Source organism: Pseudopipra pipra, chromosome 1 (genome assembly GCF_036250125.1).
Source record: "Pseudopipra pipra isolate bDixPip1 chromosome 1, bDixPip1.hap1, whole genome shotgun sequence".
Classification (NCBI taxonomy): domain Eukaryota; kingdom Metazoa; phylum Chordata; class Aves; order Passeriformes; family Pipridae; genus Pseudopipra; species Pseudopipra pipra.
This window is the reverse complement of record NC_087549.1, coordinates 118,434,246-118,450,348: the sequence shown is the minus strand read 5'-3', so window position 1 is coordinate 118,450,348 and position 16,103 is coordinate 118,434,246. Positions and strand designations below refer to the sequence as shown.

Sequence of the window (16,103 nt, the reverse complement as noted above, 5' to 3'; positions counted from 1 at the left end):
CAGGTCCCATCATCCACTGGGAACCAGTGCGGAACTGCTGTCCCCCGGTGGGCTGGGCTGGGGCCACGCTGGGCATGAGCTGGGTCGGGTGGAGCCAGGTGGCCCCGGAGGTGAATGGGGACAGGATGGTGCCGTGGTGGGGGGTGGCTCTGGGGGTGCGGAGGGGGGGCTGCATCCCAGAAGGGTGTGGGGAGGGGGGGCGTCTCCCCCCCGTGTGTGGCAGTGCTGGCAGAACCACATTTTATGCATGTTTGCTTTGCTTAGTCAAAATATTTAGAGAAGGAAAATGAGAAAAGATAATGAAAGAAAATATGATAGTGAGAAACAGTGAGTAACATTAATGGTGACAGGATGTGGAACAATTTCAGTGACCAGTGTTCATGTGCAGAGAATTCAAATGCGCTTTGATTATACAAAAGAGCAAATGCATTAAACCATTAAATGTTAAATTAAACCATGAAATGTATCTATTTCTAGTGATGAACCATGTTACAATAACTCCCTTAAACCTACAAATCTATCATTTCAGACAATATTACCATAATTGAGTTAGGTTTGTTTGAACATGGCTGATATCTACAATTTTCTTTGAGGAGCAGCCTTAATGGCTAATTTGGGGGTGTGTGTGGAAAAGACATGAAGCAATTAAAAAGAGTAAGATATGCTTCCACTTCTCGAGATTGAAACAGGTGTTTAAAAGACCATTGCCACTGTTGGTGATATTTAGAAGAAAGAGTTGAGAATGACTTCTTATCCACTGACACTACTGCTAGAATGCAGCCAGGTAGTAAGCAATATTACCAGTAAGAATTTGACCAGTTTAAAAGTTATAATGGCATTTTGTAGGGACCTATGATTCTGTTTGCAAGCAGTAATTGCATACTTCTTCTCTTTGAATGCAGCACTTCAGATGGATAGGATGATAAGTCTCTATAACTGTTCTGACAGTACTACTACTGGGCAGTTTTTCCCAGAATTTTTGGTAAAAAAGTCAAAACTGAAAAAATAAATTAAGAAAGGAAAATTAAAATGGAAGAAGGAACAATAGAAATATCTTGCTTCTGACATAATTTCTACCTTTTTTTTTAGAAGGGCTTCCTTACTTACTTTGTCTTCAACCTCAAAATGAGAATATTTAAACCTAATATAAATTCAGTCTGCTTCTTTCCATGATTTTTCTCTCCTCCAATTTCTTTCCTCCTGTTCCAAATTCTCCCTGTCCCTTCTTTAAAAACCTTAAGTGGCAGTGTTTCCTGATTATTGAACTAGTAATGTTACTCTGAAAGCTGCCCGTCTGACTCTTGGAAAGTTTGACCAGGACAGAGACAACAAGATGAATTTCCTTTGAAACATATTTTTGTACTTTTAACTGTAATGATCCTTCAAAAGGGAAGCTGCTGTTTCACCTCCCATGCTTGTCTATAGTGTTCAACAGGCAGTCAGGGAACTTCCACTTGAAAATCTAAATTATAAAACTTAACTGTGATCTTCCTGTGTCCAGTTCTTTTTCCAAACTGAAAACTTCAGCAGACAGCACAGTGACTAATCTGCTTGCTCTTCCTAAGGACCCCTCCAGAGCTCAGCTGATCATTTGACAGTAGTCAGTTTTGGTAGCAATGGTTCAGGGAAATAGTCCTATTTCTTTATATGCATTAAAGTAGACTTGTGCTGGTGAATGAATGCCAAAACCAGTATGTTGTGAAGCAGCGTGATTGTAGAAGTGTAAAGACATGTCCAAAAAATAAATTTTAAACTCTCCAGCGCTACTTATATATCTTATAAATAGTATTAGGAGGCTGACAGTGGATGGAGGTAGTTGATATTGGTACCCAAAACCTGAAAGAGACAAAAGCCTGGTACTGGGCTGAATTACTTAAGAATGGATAGGATTGGGATCTAGGATGTTTGCTTGTAATGCACTATCAGCATCTAGGCATTCATTATTTTCTTATTCCCAGTAGTGTTAGTAGGAAGCTTATGAATTATGTCATTGGAATTGAATAACATATCTTGCAAACAGGACGTACACAACCAGTGACAACAGTAAGAATTTATTTTAGGCCGTATGATTATATAGCAGGTGTGGACAGAGAAAGGTTGACAAGAATATTGCCAAACTCAGCGTTTTACAACTTCAGTCTTAGCAAGGTGAATGTTACAGACAGTAGGGAAGACAGCAGATATTAATTTTACAGATGATGCGTGGTATTAGATATCTCACCATCTGTAAGCTGCAATGAGTTAATTCTATTTCTGTTCTGGGCCTGATATTTGATTAGTTTAAATATCTTTGAATTAGTAGAATGATCCTCTGACTATCAGGTCTTCTGTCAAGGGGTTTTAATGAGTATCAAGTCAGATGATTAAGGTAGAATGATTCTATAGTAAACATGAACGCTTCAGATGTCAAGTTAACAAAGCGAAAGCTTTTCCAGGAAATAAGCAACATCAGTTGAGAGTTCATGGTTTCAGAGGACTAAACAGCTACATTAAACTCCATTAATGATCCCTGTAGATAAATTTTGCATTTAAATTAATGTCTTCCTTCTGGAGAAACAGTATTACTGAGCTTCAACCAATGATGCAAAGAGATTTACATGAGCTGAACATCTGTGATTCCCTGACTACTGACCTCCTAAATAAGATTTTTTTTTTTAGAATTACATAGTTGTAGATTTAGTAGTTCACTTTTTTCCCCCCTTTCTCTGCTAAAAGACAGCTGTTTGAATTAAATTCATTCTTTATCCTTGCAGGGTCTTCATTCTGGTGCTTACTGGATATTGTTCCTATAAAGAATGAAAAAGGAGATGTAGTACTCTTTCTGGCCTCTTTCAAAGATATAACAGACACAAAAGTGAAGATTCCTGCAGAAGACAAAAAGGAAGGTTTGTGTGAATTACAAAAACAGTGATAAGAACCAACATTTATATGTTTTTGGGAATTGCGCCTACATGAACTTTTGCTCTTGTGTACACTTCTCAATATAGAAAGACATCCTAGCTTTCCAAAAAGAAATTAATATATATCATGGAAGGACAAATAATCTGACATTTTTTTTTTATTTACATACTGCTCCACATTTGGGAGACAGAGCACTTTGTCCTCAAAATTAAATTTGCTTTTATGTGCCATGACTTAATTTATTTACTTTCTGGATTGTCAGAAGTACATTTTGGAAAAACTAGACCTTTTCAAAGATTCCTTCTGTGAATCTGATTTCAGTATGGCTGAGAGATGAATGAATGTATTTTTTCATGTTTTTCCATAAGCAGAATTTAGAACAGCTTTAGAAATTATTTTGCCTGTTAAGAAGCACATATGCTCTTGTGTCATCCAATTTTCATTACATTAAATTATAAGATTTATTCATCAGGATTGTCCAATAGTATAAGAAATGCATTCTCACTTTTATTTGCTTCTGAAAGGAAAAACTGCAAGGATTGATTGTCTCTTGAATTTGGAAAAAGATTGTATTATGGTAATGATTCACAACTGCCATAAAATAATTTTGACTGTATAATGTAATCAAGGTTTGCTAAATTTTGCTAACACAAAGCAAAATCAGTGTGGATGGATGAAGGCTATACGGTGAGAATTTACCTATGTTGTATATCAAAGGCCGTGAACCAACACTTGTTTTGCAATATTTCAGCGTTCAAAGAAACTATTTAGAAAGAGTATATATGTAGACAACATGAGTAACTCTCAGAATTCTGTAAAATGTCATTACTGTTGAATTTTCCAATTTGGTACTGCTCTGGTATTTATTTAAATTTTTCACCCTATGATAGCCGTTTGCTCTCTGCATATCTCAAAAGTAACATACATATGGCTCCAGTACTCCTTTTGTCCTCATGGGTTTCTAAAGTAGGAGAACAATTAATTTGCAACTTTTTCTTGTTTTAAATATTAGCTTTTCAACAAAAAAAAAAAAGTTATATTTCAGTTATAGAGATGTGCAATTCAGCATTCTTTTATGAAATCTTAATACTTTAAACTGGAAAATATTATGCTACCCTGTGCTGATGAATATTCATACATCAACATTAGTGTTAAAATGTCCACCTTTTCTGTACCTTTGGACAAATAATTTCAAGTTTTTCTTACTTTTCAAGCCCTGAATATTGGAGAGTTGTTTTTTTGTTTTGCATCCTTCACTTTTTGCACCAAACATATTTGCAAATTTCTGAGCTGGAAGACTGAAAAATGGCCTTGAAGGTACATTTTGCAGCTTTTCCTTACATCCAATTTCAAGAAATTGTTATAGGTAACAAAACTAGAATATAAAAAATATTTTATCTAGTTTCTCCTTAAGCCTCTTATGAAAGTTTTAGGAAAGTAATTTATTAAAACATGATATATGGGACCATGTAGAAGAAATACTGTCAGAACATCTGTTCTCTAAAGACTAATGACTTACTTACAAGCAATGCAAATTTTCAGGATGGATTCAGTGAGAAATCACATTATTAGCATCATGGAAGCAGAAAGTAACACTTAGTATGGGGCTTTGCCGAATGCACTGTTTTATATAATATAGTGAGATAACAAACAGGATTTGACTATTTATTCAGAATATTTACAAACAATTCCAACATTTTAATTTTATGTACATCTACTTGGATATATAAAAATAAATTTAGTGGTACATTAGCTCTTTGAGTTACATTAAAATTCTTCCTGTGCAGAGTGATTCACCAATCCTCCACTGATGAACATAATCTCATAATTGTCAGAAAAGAATTCCCAGTACAATCTATGCAACTGATTCAATATCTGAAACTTCAGAATGTTTAACTTATGAAAGTAATTGGTGCTTCGTTACTTAGACCACTAAAACTATCAGGCACGTAGGAGACACCTCGTATTAACAGTGTGTTGTTTGGATTTATGAAAGAGCTTTTTTAATGTTCAGTGATTGACATCCATTGCAAAATTATAGATACACATTACTGGGTATTACTTTTACAGGTAATGTTGCTAAAAAGACAGGTTTATTTTTTCAAAGATTACTGATTTTTTCCTTTTAAAAATCAAATACTTTGCACACTTAAGAGTTGAATGCAAGCTGTTGCTATAAGGTAACTGCCATAATGACCAGTTTTCTATTGCCTTTTTAGCATATCTCTTGAGTTTAGACTGTGTACGGCAGGAGAACTTAGATACAAACATTCTCAGTGTGAAACTCTTTTTGCCCACGCAAGGCCCTTGTATCAATGTTTTTGTTTCAGTCTCTCTCTTCTGTTTTCTGCTGCGAACAGATTTTTATAATTTGTATGGGTCATTAATAGTCATATTCCATCTCCCTTTAATTTCTAATCTCCTTAGGAAACTTATCTAACAAAATTATTTCATGTTCCTTTCCTCCTAAGTCTGCCCCGTACCCCTTGACATTCCACCAGCACTCTGTGGTAATACACTCTCACTGATTGTGCTTCCAAAAGTCTTCTCCAGACTCCTCCCTCACGTCTCTCCTACTTTTTATATCACATATTTTTTCCGTAAGATCTTGTTCTCCTTGTATTTTTACAATGACACCTTCCTGAGCTTTATCTCCTGATTTTATGGCCTCTTTCTTTTAGTGCATTGTGTATTTACTTTTCCAAATCCCAGGAGCTGATACTCTCTTCGATTTTCTACAGACATTTTCTTATCTATTTTATCTCATCTGTTCACGCAACTTGAGTTGTTCCTTTGTGCCAATGTGCCTTGCAAAAGTCTACCTTTTTGCCTTATTTCCCTTTACCCAGCCCAAATGTCAGATGTCGTCTGTGACCTTTTCTTTTGGATGTCTCATTCTAAATACAAATTTAACAGATTTTTTTTTTTCTGCTTTTCTTCTGTGTAAAAGTTTCCAGTGAAAACAGCCCTATCAACCAATGGAAGGAGTAGACTTTTTCCTAAGACTTTCATATAATAAAAATGCAAAAATATATGTCTGAGAAGTTTAGCAGTTTTTAAGAAGTGCTATGACTGTCAGTGACTTTCATGGCTGCTTTCATGGTTTGGTTGGGTTGGGTTGAGTTTTTTAAGTCAAATTGCCATTCTTCTCCCCCACTCCCTCCATACCCCTTTAATTGCCATATTCTTAAAAGCCTCAGCTTTTCAGTATCGGTAATTTGCTTTCAACAATACATGTTTACCCTACCTGTAAGTTTACTGTAGAAAGGCACTCTACTTTCCATCTGCTTAATAATATCTATAATCATTTGCAGTTCTGCAAAGCAACTCAATACCTTTTCTTCCTAAAATTTGGCTCTTTAATCATATTGGTGGTCTTTTCAATATACAGGAAAAGGTTTATTTTGGTATTTTTAATAAACACTGTGATTCCTTAAGAAACTGTTTCTTAAGCAGTTTTATGGAAGCTTTATTTTAGTATCCTAACTTACAGTGAGCTACATTTTGGTAAACCAGTTAAGAGTTATGTTGTCCTTTTGGGGGAAACTGACTGAATTGATCAAACTGAAAATTCCAGACTCCAGTTCTGGACTCCAGTGTGGTTATGGCTGGATCAGTTCTTTTTCATTTCTGCGTATGAACTTTCTGTAATACACTTGACCATATGCTGGAATTTAGTGGGAATACAAGATTCTAGGTAGGGAAATAAGAAATCAAATTATTCTGTGACTACTTTTAGATCTGCAATCTGTATGCTAATGTGTAATAACTTGGGTTACGTAGATGCAGAGTTCTACCACTATTGTCGCTGCTAAAATTTCCCTGTTGAATTTGGCTCGTTCCAGAAAGCTTCCTTTAACCTTTATTGTAAATCTATTTGTTGTTTTTTGGTTTTTTCATTGTGAAAATTTTGAACTCTTTGTTTTAAAACAATTATCTTGGGACAGATTTTCTCAACTTTATTCCAGCATTATTATAAAAATGTGTGCAATATATATATAGTAACCACAGAATCACATGATGGTGGAGATGGGAAGGCATCTTGGAGATTGTCTGGTCCAGTGTCCCTTTCTAAAGCAGGATCAGATTGAATGGATTTCCCAGGACCATGAATAGATATGTGCTGAATATCATGGAGGATGGAGAATCCACGACTTATCTGGGCAGCCTGTTCCAGTATTTGACTGCTTACAAAGTAAACAACGTTTTTTCTTGAATAGAATTTCATGTTTCAGGTTGACCTGCCTGTTGGCAAAGATGCCTTCACCCTCAAAATAATGTGAATTAAAAGTTGGACTACAGCCTTTCCCACCCCAGATTAAACTGTGTGGTATGGTTTAACTGGCTTGCTTTTTTTGGCTTCTTAGTAATCCTTAGGTCTATATAAATTTCTAAGGAAACAGATTTATTTTGATTATGCATCATTTGTTGGAGAGAGGAGTTGTTCTTTTCAGTGTGCTGAAGTGAAATACCATGTGCCAAACATTTTGCATTCCAGATTTTTTATGTTAAAAATGTCTGCTTGGAGCAGGAATGATCTCTTCTAAGAAATTCTGCAATGTACACTTTGATTTATTCTGTTTAATTACTGTCTCAGCTATTTCATGATTGCTCAAGCTACAGCAGTGAATATTCAGGAGACAGCTTTTCATTTTAAAGCTTCTTACACCCGTCAGGAGGCAGGATATTGAGATGGGGAACATACAGTCACCTAGATGTACAATAATCAAAGCAGATAAAATTGTTTCAGGATGCCCAGGGCACCATGCAGTTCTGTTGGTGGAGGAGGCGGGATAGAAGCACAGTTTTATCCCAACATTCCCACCGTCCAAAGGAAGAAAATATTGAGGAAGCCTTTATTTTGCAATGACATCTCCTCTAGGATGACTTTGTTCCTGGCTCATCATCAAAGTAAGAAGGGTCTGCGACTCTTCTGCCATCAGTAAAGAGAAACTCCTTTCCTCCTGATCGGTGCATGATAGTTTAAACACTGTAGGAACAAAAATAGAGCTGCCTTTCTCTCCTTGTTCCTTCCAGTATTTGTGAGCACATAGATGCTCTCTCTCTTCCCTTTTCACCTTCTTACACAATCAAATAAATTGTATTTGAGCCTTGACTCTCTAGAGACTTATCAATCTTTGTAGCTCTTGCTTTAGCTTTTCACAGATGTTAAATCCAAGTGGCAGGTCCATTCCAGCAATTCTCAGAGAGGTGCAGGACATGTTCTGGAGGTGAGGGAAAAGTGTCCTTTGTGGTGCATGTGGAATGAACATGAGAAAAAGAAAAACAAAGTCTGATTCTTGAGCAAATGCAGAGAAGATGACCATATTCTGGGATATCCTGGAAGGTTGGGAGAATATATGCTTTAGCCACTGAATAGTTCATTGACTCACTAGTTTCTAGATAAACATGGAACCACCTCTCTTTTGTTTTGTTTTTCATTTTACTGTCAGAATGGTGGAAAATATCTTCAGACATTTCTTTTAGAGTTTGAAAGCTCAACCATGTAAGACTGACAACAGAAAGCACAGAAGAAACAGGGAATATGTTTAGTACATATGTTGCCAATTAGAAAAGTTCTTCAGAGTTGGGTGTGTGTGCTAGGTGACTTTTTGAGGAGTTAGAGGGTTTACAACCTTTTTATATAATTTACAATCTTATTTCTATGGAAAAAATCTGAAAAGGGTGAAATGTCTTTAAAGACTTTCATTAGCCTAGACTCAGCCTAGTATCTTACATTTTATTAAGAGACCATGAGGACTAGAATGCATATTGCATGTACACTTTGTGTTCAGAAACACAAATAGGAGGACTTGGACCATTTGCAGAATTTAACTGTAATTTCGGTTATAGTGCATGTAGTTCCTGCTATAGTTCCTCAGAGCAATTCTGAGGTTCTGTAAACACTCAGCAAATAAGACCTATTACAAGTGAGTTTTGCGTAGCTGTAGAAAAGATGGTTTTAAAACTGTCAAGAATCCATCCTAAGTTGTATAATTAAGGTTGTAAGTGGTTTTAGTTTATGATGAGTCACCTTCATAGTCTGAAAATCTCATTCTTTGAGAGATAATTGGAGATACTTTCTGGGTGTTTTAATGCCCACATGAAACATATATACAGACTTCATAGGGTTTTGAACTTGTAGATGTCTTAGCTCTTAAAACCTTTTTTTTAAAATCTGTTTCCTCCCACTGTTTTAACTCAGGACAAGTCACACTGACCACAAAATGTTTTTTATAGGTGGCTTGTCTAGGTCTGTATTGTAGATAAATCTATTAACAAAAGAAGTCTTTGTTATCAAAAGACTTGCTTTCATCACAAGATAGCAATTATTCAGGTACACATATTTTTATTTTCACTTAAGTGAACAAGGTGTAATTTACCATCAATTTCTGTGCAAATCTTTTTTTTTTAATTACGATCACTTTTCTTGAATATTCTGGAGGACAAAAGATCAGTAAATAAAGTACTTGGTTGAATTCATGGAATTAAAGGAAAAAAGAAAACCTTTAAGTTCAGTGATATTACGTATTTAAATACTACACTTTTGCACAGAAAGAGGCATTAACACTTGCTCAAGTCAATGAAAAGTTTCTCAGTGACTCAGTTTCTGTGACTGAAATTATTTAAGTTCTAGGAGTTCTTAAAAATATTTCAGATATTCTCATTATTACTGTTATGGTTTTGTTCATTATGATAAATGAGCATATCACTTTCTCAAGAGCTAACATTCACTGTGGGAAATACAAACTGTTGCAGGAAATAACAGTACCATCAAAAAACAGCTGGAAGTGAGTAATAACCCAGCTGTAAATTCAATGCTGCATTTTGTTCTCTAAGAACTAGATATGACCACTCACTTCAGTAGAATCAAGAGACGTTTCAAATTTGATGGCATAATAAAAATAACGATTTTCCCATTTGTGAGACAACTCTCTCTGGAGTAGTAGCAGTAGTAAGCTGGCAAAGAAACTATTTTTACACAATTATGAAATAGTTATTTTTGAGTTGGAATATTTTACTTTATTAGAAGAGTTTTGTAACTTTTAGGAAGTAGTTTTAATAAATGAGAAAATATCTTAAAGTAATTCACTTTCAGAGTTATTCCACTGAAACTCAGTCTATTGGAACAGTTGAAGAAAGGTGTATTTGCTTGGATTTTTTTTCCCAATTCTGTATGTTATGAGATAGACCCAAATACAGACATCTAAAAAGGAATATTTATTTATTTATTTATTTGTGAATGTACACCTATCAACCCCCAAAATGGAAGAGGAAAAAGAACCCTTCTTCTGGCTTTGTGTGTCTCCTCCTACCTTTTTTTTTTTAATAGTGGAAGAATCAGCAGCCCAAAATGGTGTTAAAGATTTTTAATCTCGTAAGCATACAACTGTTTAAAGGTCTTTCTGATTCATAAAAACTTTAATAGTAATGTATATTATTGCTTCTTTTCTCCGCCTGTTCAAGGCTGAATTTTCTCTGAAGGCATAATGCTAAAATTATGATAATCATACCATTGATTCTGTGTAAAATTAGCCCCTTTAGAGAACGTTCTGTAATAATGTTTACAGCATAGAGCTGGCATGTGCATTAAGTACATCTTTTTATTGAATCACTTAATCAGTTAAACGAATAAAAAAAGCAGCTAGAAGTTCACCTAGATCCACCATGCAGCTTACAGTTATGTGAATATTTGGTTACTGTTTACAGAAAGAATGGGTCATACAACCAACAGAACTCCTGCAGCCCATTGCCCATGGTAGTGCTTTTATTCTGTTATTAATACCAAAGCAGGCTTTTATCAGTTTTCTCTTCAATGACAACTGCTCATGTGCTGTCCCCTACCAAATAATAACTGAAAATTTGCTAAAGATTTTTAAAAGCCTAGAAAAAATTCATGCCACCCTTCCATACAATCTGTTTTCAAAGGTTTTTTTCAGAATTCAGAATTGCTTTACCCAATTGCCACCTTCAGAATTTCCTTGGTGGTTTGGTTTTTTTTTAAGACCACCTATGAAATACGTTTTGTGTTAATGATGCTAGATATGATTTAGTACCATTGTGTTTCCTGTAGACATTATTATATTTATTTTTGTTGCACATGGGTTATTCATGGGGGTCTTTGCAAAGATCAGACTTTCTGCTGATTTTCTTACCTTGTGATGCAAGTGATGAGGGTTTCTCAAGACATGTATTAAAAGGACAAAAACTTCTTGGTTGCACTTCTCACAGGAAGCGTTTTATACGTAGAGTTGTAAGATGAATAAATGATGTAAAAATTCTTTAATAAATCATTTGTTGAACCCAGGTTCAAAAAGAAACATTTCACTACTTGTAAAATATCTCAGCTAAAAACATTTCTTTGTGATTTGGCTGAGTCGTTGTGACAGCCTAGAGATATACACAGGAAAAGTGATGGGGGAGATTTATTTCCCTGCCTGATTTCAGAATACAGCAGTAGGAGAGATCACATAAGTACGTGAATGTACCAGTCCCTCTGCATTTTGAGGGGGGAAGAGTACCACCAGTGGTAAGAAGTCACAGTGTTAATCTGTTACTGTGCTTTTTCACGGGGCTCCACTGTGTGCATGGAGCAGCATCATGGATTTCTTCAAGTCTGTCCCTATCTGGACACCTTTTAACAATGAAGAAAGTCATGAGGGAGAAAAAAGTGAAGGCAATTCTTTTGAAGGGATACAAATTAATAGTGTGACAAATGAGGAAAAAATACCAAGGTTCTGACTATTCTGATTTTAGGAAAAATTTTTTCACCAAAAGTGTTATCAAGCATTGAAACAGGCTGCCCAGGAAGTATTTGAATCACCACCCCTGAAGGTGTATGAAAGATGTGTCTATGTGGCACTTAGGGATATGGGTTACTGGTGGAATTGGCAGTGCTGGATTAGTGGTTGAACTTGATGATCTTAGAGGTATTTTCCAATCTAAATTTTTCTATTATTTTATTAAATGCTTTGAAGAGGAGCAGGCATACATTTGGTTTCAATTTAGTCAGTACTAAATTGAAGTACTACCTAAGAAGTAGTTTTTTTTTCCCAAAGGACAAGAAAAGAGTTATGCCTCCACTATAAGTGGATGATTGAATCCTCATGTTCTTTTAAATACATAGCAGAAAAGACAACAGTTACAAGGGCATTTGTGTCTGATTGTGCTTTTTTTTTTTAACTGCAACTATGCCTTACAAGATTGTGAGAAGCCTTAAGCTCTGAGGAGACTAATGGTAAGCTTAGCAAAGAGATGCTGTGTTAGTTTCTTGTCTTACAAAAGACTTCTGAGATTGTCATGTGTGATGGTTGTGGTACTATACCTAATCTCATTTGAAAGAAAAACAACCAGAAGAACACAATAAGAGTTAAAAGATGTATAACCACTTTTTTGATCAAAGTAAAGGGGAGATAAGACTAAATTGCAAAGCATTCTTTTTAAGAGCTATTTTGACGAGTGTATTACCATCATACAGGAAGGGGTATATGGAAGCACCAGGAAATAGAGCCCAAAATCTAAGATTTTTTTTTTTAGGACAAGATTTCTCACAGTATTTGGGGAGATGAGAACTCTTTTTGATTTTAAGCACAGGGCAAAAATAAACCAGCTGTATTAAAGTGCCTTTCTGCTTATGGTTGTGTTTACTTTTGTATCGTTTTGCTAAGATCAGCCATGGAAAAAAAATGCAAGTCTGTCAGGTACCTAAACTTTTTAAAAACCAGAGAGAAACAGATGGGTGTTTATGAAAAATGAACTGTCTCATTCAGAGTATGACAGGAGTATGAGTGTGACAGGAAAAGAAGGTAGATTATAGAAAATAATCACACACATGCAAAGTCACACCTGGTGAACAATGTAATTTACTAGGATCAGGATTGTTTTTTTTCCTAAAGGCACTGGGAAGATCAGAAAGCAGGAGAATTCACCAATATCATTCCCTGTTTTATGTTATAAGCTATTAATACGTGCTCTGATGGCATCTTACCTTCATGAGAAACCCATATTTTTTTCACTGCTACTCTCAACCATACAAAATCTTTACCATTTTTGTTTAGAAGGAAAAATATTATTACTTCATAATGAACATAACATTTTCCTTATTTATCCGTGCTTTTCTGTCTCTAGGAGTTGAGTGACTTCCAATTCTAGCAGAGAGGTAGTATTAATCCTTTGCAAATAGAGGAATCAGCATGTGATGGAAGTCACTTGCTCTGAAAATATGCAGCTGGTATGATTCTAAGTGCCATATCAAGCCTCCCAACCTGAGTGGCTTAATGAGTATAGCATTCTCAGTTGCTGGAATGCTAAACCTGGGTAGAAGAGGCAGAATCTGTCTAAAGGCAAATGTTATCAGGCTGCTGGCATATAAAATTTCAAATCTTATAAGGAACCTGTTCTCATTTAAAAAGTGCATAGAAAATGAAAAATCTCTGTCGATAAATATATGGAAGAAAAAGAAACTAACTTAATATGTGTACATTGTCTATCTCTGTAATCTCATGGCATTGACTGTCTCCATCGCCTTTCTGGAAAGAGGTGGAATTATGGACAGCTTTCAACTATGTGCTCAGCATGTGAGAAAAAGGAACATTTGAGATTAGGAGTTTTTAAGAAAAAAACCTGAGGGGATTATTACACTATTGTATCAGGCAATTGTGTATCCATATCTTGAAAGTTGTATATTATCCTGTAAAAAGGAGCTACTGAAAGGACATATTTAAAAAATATATTTTAAAAGGCACATGAGTTTGAGAAAGGGAAAAAAGAGAGGCCTGTAAATAGTTTTAAAGAGAATTTCAAAGTCATATGACAAAACCAGACTACTATTTTGACCAATACTACAGCGCAGACTCAATTCAATAGACTTACATTCCTTTTTGCTCAGAGAAGCTGGTAAGCACTTTATTCTTACCCAGAATTTAAGAATGTTTAAAATTTAGCTTGAGTTTTAAATAGTTTGATGATTGAGAGATTTATTTTTTTTAAACCAACATTAATTTAGCTGATCTTTTCTGAAATAGTGCTTTTTGTTCTATCTTTCTTCATTGTAACTGATACCTGTATGTGTTGGAGATGGAAAAGTATGAGGCTTCTCCATCTACCTCCTTCAACTTTTGAGTAGTTATTTGGCTTTACAATGCAAAAGTTTTTTTCTTATTTTTTTTTCTTCTTTGTCTTGTTTCCCCCCTTCTTCTTACTGACATGTAAAAAAATCCTGAACTAGAGTGTGCTCTTGCATGAATTACATGCAATATTCTTCACTGAGAAGTTTGGAAAGTTTATCTTCCTACACTTTTTGTTATGTATGGTTTTGTGTTGTTAAGCCAAAAATATATCAATCTTCTATAATACAAGTCTTTCTTGCTTTTCTAGGCAGGTTTCAAATGTAGCTATTTTGCTTGTTGTTAATTTCTGTCTCTCCTAATTAGTTTTGTGTATTGTTAATTTTTCCCCTTAATTTGTATGCATTGAATTAACTTTAATTAAACCTCCTTGACAGACGGCTTTTTCCTTTATTCCCATAATTTCTTTTTTCCTAATCCTGACACATCACAAAATGTCTACTTTCATTTACTCTGGCATCAATTCACTGTAATTCCATCAGAGTCACTGGAGTTACTTTGAATTTACTGCTTTATAAACAAGAACAAAATTTGTTCCCATGATTGACAATTACAGACATCTGAATAGAGGTAAAAACCACAAAGCTTTCCAAAATAATATTCAGTCTTTACTCTTAATGGGTTTCATGTCACCAAGGAATGTGACAAGTGATTTTGCCAGTGACCATGTGGTGGGAAAAGAAATCTAAATGCGTGAATGTAAGAATTCGTTATTACTAGTGAGCAACCTTACAAATTAGCATATTCTGACATAATGGGAGCCTAGTACAAGTCAGACTCTTCGTTTTTAAGAAGTATACCATGAGATTTTTTTTTTCTTTCCCTGAAATAAGAGAGTAGGACCACCTTAAGGATATTTTAAGTGGTTATGCTTCCCTCTGGTCAGTAATCACTACTTTCTGATGCAGTAGAGAGTACCTTTATCTTATCTATGAAATCATATGTTGTAATTAATTGCTTCTGAGTTGTGTGAAGGCATTTGGCAATTAAAACTTCAGAGTGATTTTTATTTGCCCTTCAGGAGAGGGCATTTTTGTCTCTTTACTGCAAAAGATTAAGCAAAAGAAAAAGTGTGTGTAATATTTACATTTCTACCAGTGTCTGAAATGTCAGTAGTTCAGGTCCCAAAGCTTAAAGTGCTATTTCCTGATCTTTAATGAACTTTCACTTTTGTTCTGCAGAAAAATGGAAAGGAAGAGGAAGAGCGGGGTCGCATTTTGAGTCAGCGCGCAGAAGGAGTAGAGCTGTCCTTTATCATATCTCTGGACATCTACAAAGAAGAGAGAAGAACAAATTAAAAATTAATAATGTATGTGTACTTCTTCTCTTGTATTTTTTTTTCCAAAATGTACTCTTTTCACTGTCTTAAAAAAAACCCCAAGCATTTAAAAGGACTGCAAAAGGTCACTGAGTACCTGAGAAATATCTGAGCCATAATTTTACAGTGGCAAAAGGATTAGAATGCATTTCACTTAAGTGCAGTTCTGCCTACTATGGTATTTGTTACCATACAGCAAGACTGCATTTAGTCATACTGTAAACGGATATTTACTTAATGCCAGGAAAGCCACATTATAAAGTTTCTCAGAACTTAATTTTAGGTTCCAATTTGCCTTATCATCCCAATAACTTCATTTCATTTATTACTATTTGCTGAAAAGATAATGAAGAAATTCAAGGTATTGCTGTAGCTGAAAATCTCCATGTGATTAAGCTCCAAAAGGTCACATGTCATTTTGATGCTAATTTCTCCAATTTTGTGCTGAGTATATTCATCTTTTCATTTCCTAGCAGAAGTAGTAATATTTCTTTCTTTAAATTACTTCTGTGTTCCCCCAGTAACTATAACTAATAAATTCACAAAACATCCTATGAATGTTGCTAACACCAAATCAAACAATAGACAAAGCCAACAATATAGCAACAGAAAGACTTCTAAGGAAATGCTCATGAGAAAAAATAACTCTCCTGCTCTATGGAACTATGTCTCAGGAGAAAAGTTAATGCAGAGGGAAGATAGAGATACATATGAAATCAGTATGTTCACATAAAAATTTGCTAAAATAATATTAGAGA

General features: G+C 35.1%; 1 protein-coding gene across 2 annotated transcripts in view; it reads left to right on the top strand.

Moving 5' to 3' along the window:
- Positions 1-16,103, top strand: part of KCNH8 (potassium voltage-gated channel subfamily H member 8) — a 176,080-nt gene that overhangs the window by 68,028 nt on the left and 91,949 nt on the right. For both annotated transcript variants that reach the window (XM_064673240.1, XM_064673231.1), the window contains exons 3-4: positions 2,754-2,885; positions 15,209-15,336. In XM_064673240.1, coding sequence (XP_064529310.1) covers positions 2,754-2,885; positions 15,209-15,336 — 260 coding nt within the window. The remainder of the gene's footprint in view (positions 1-2,753; positions 2,886-15,208; positions 15,337-16,103) is intronic.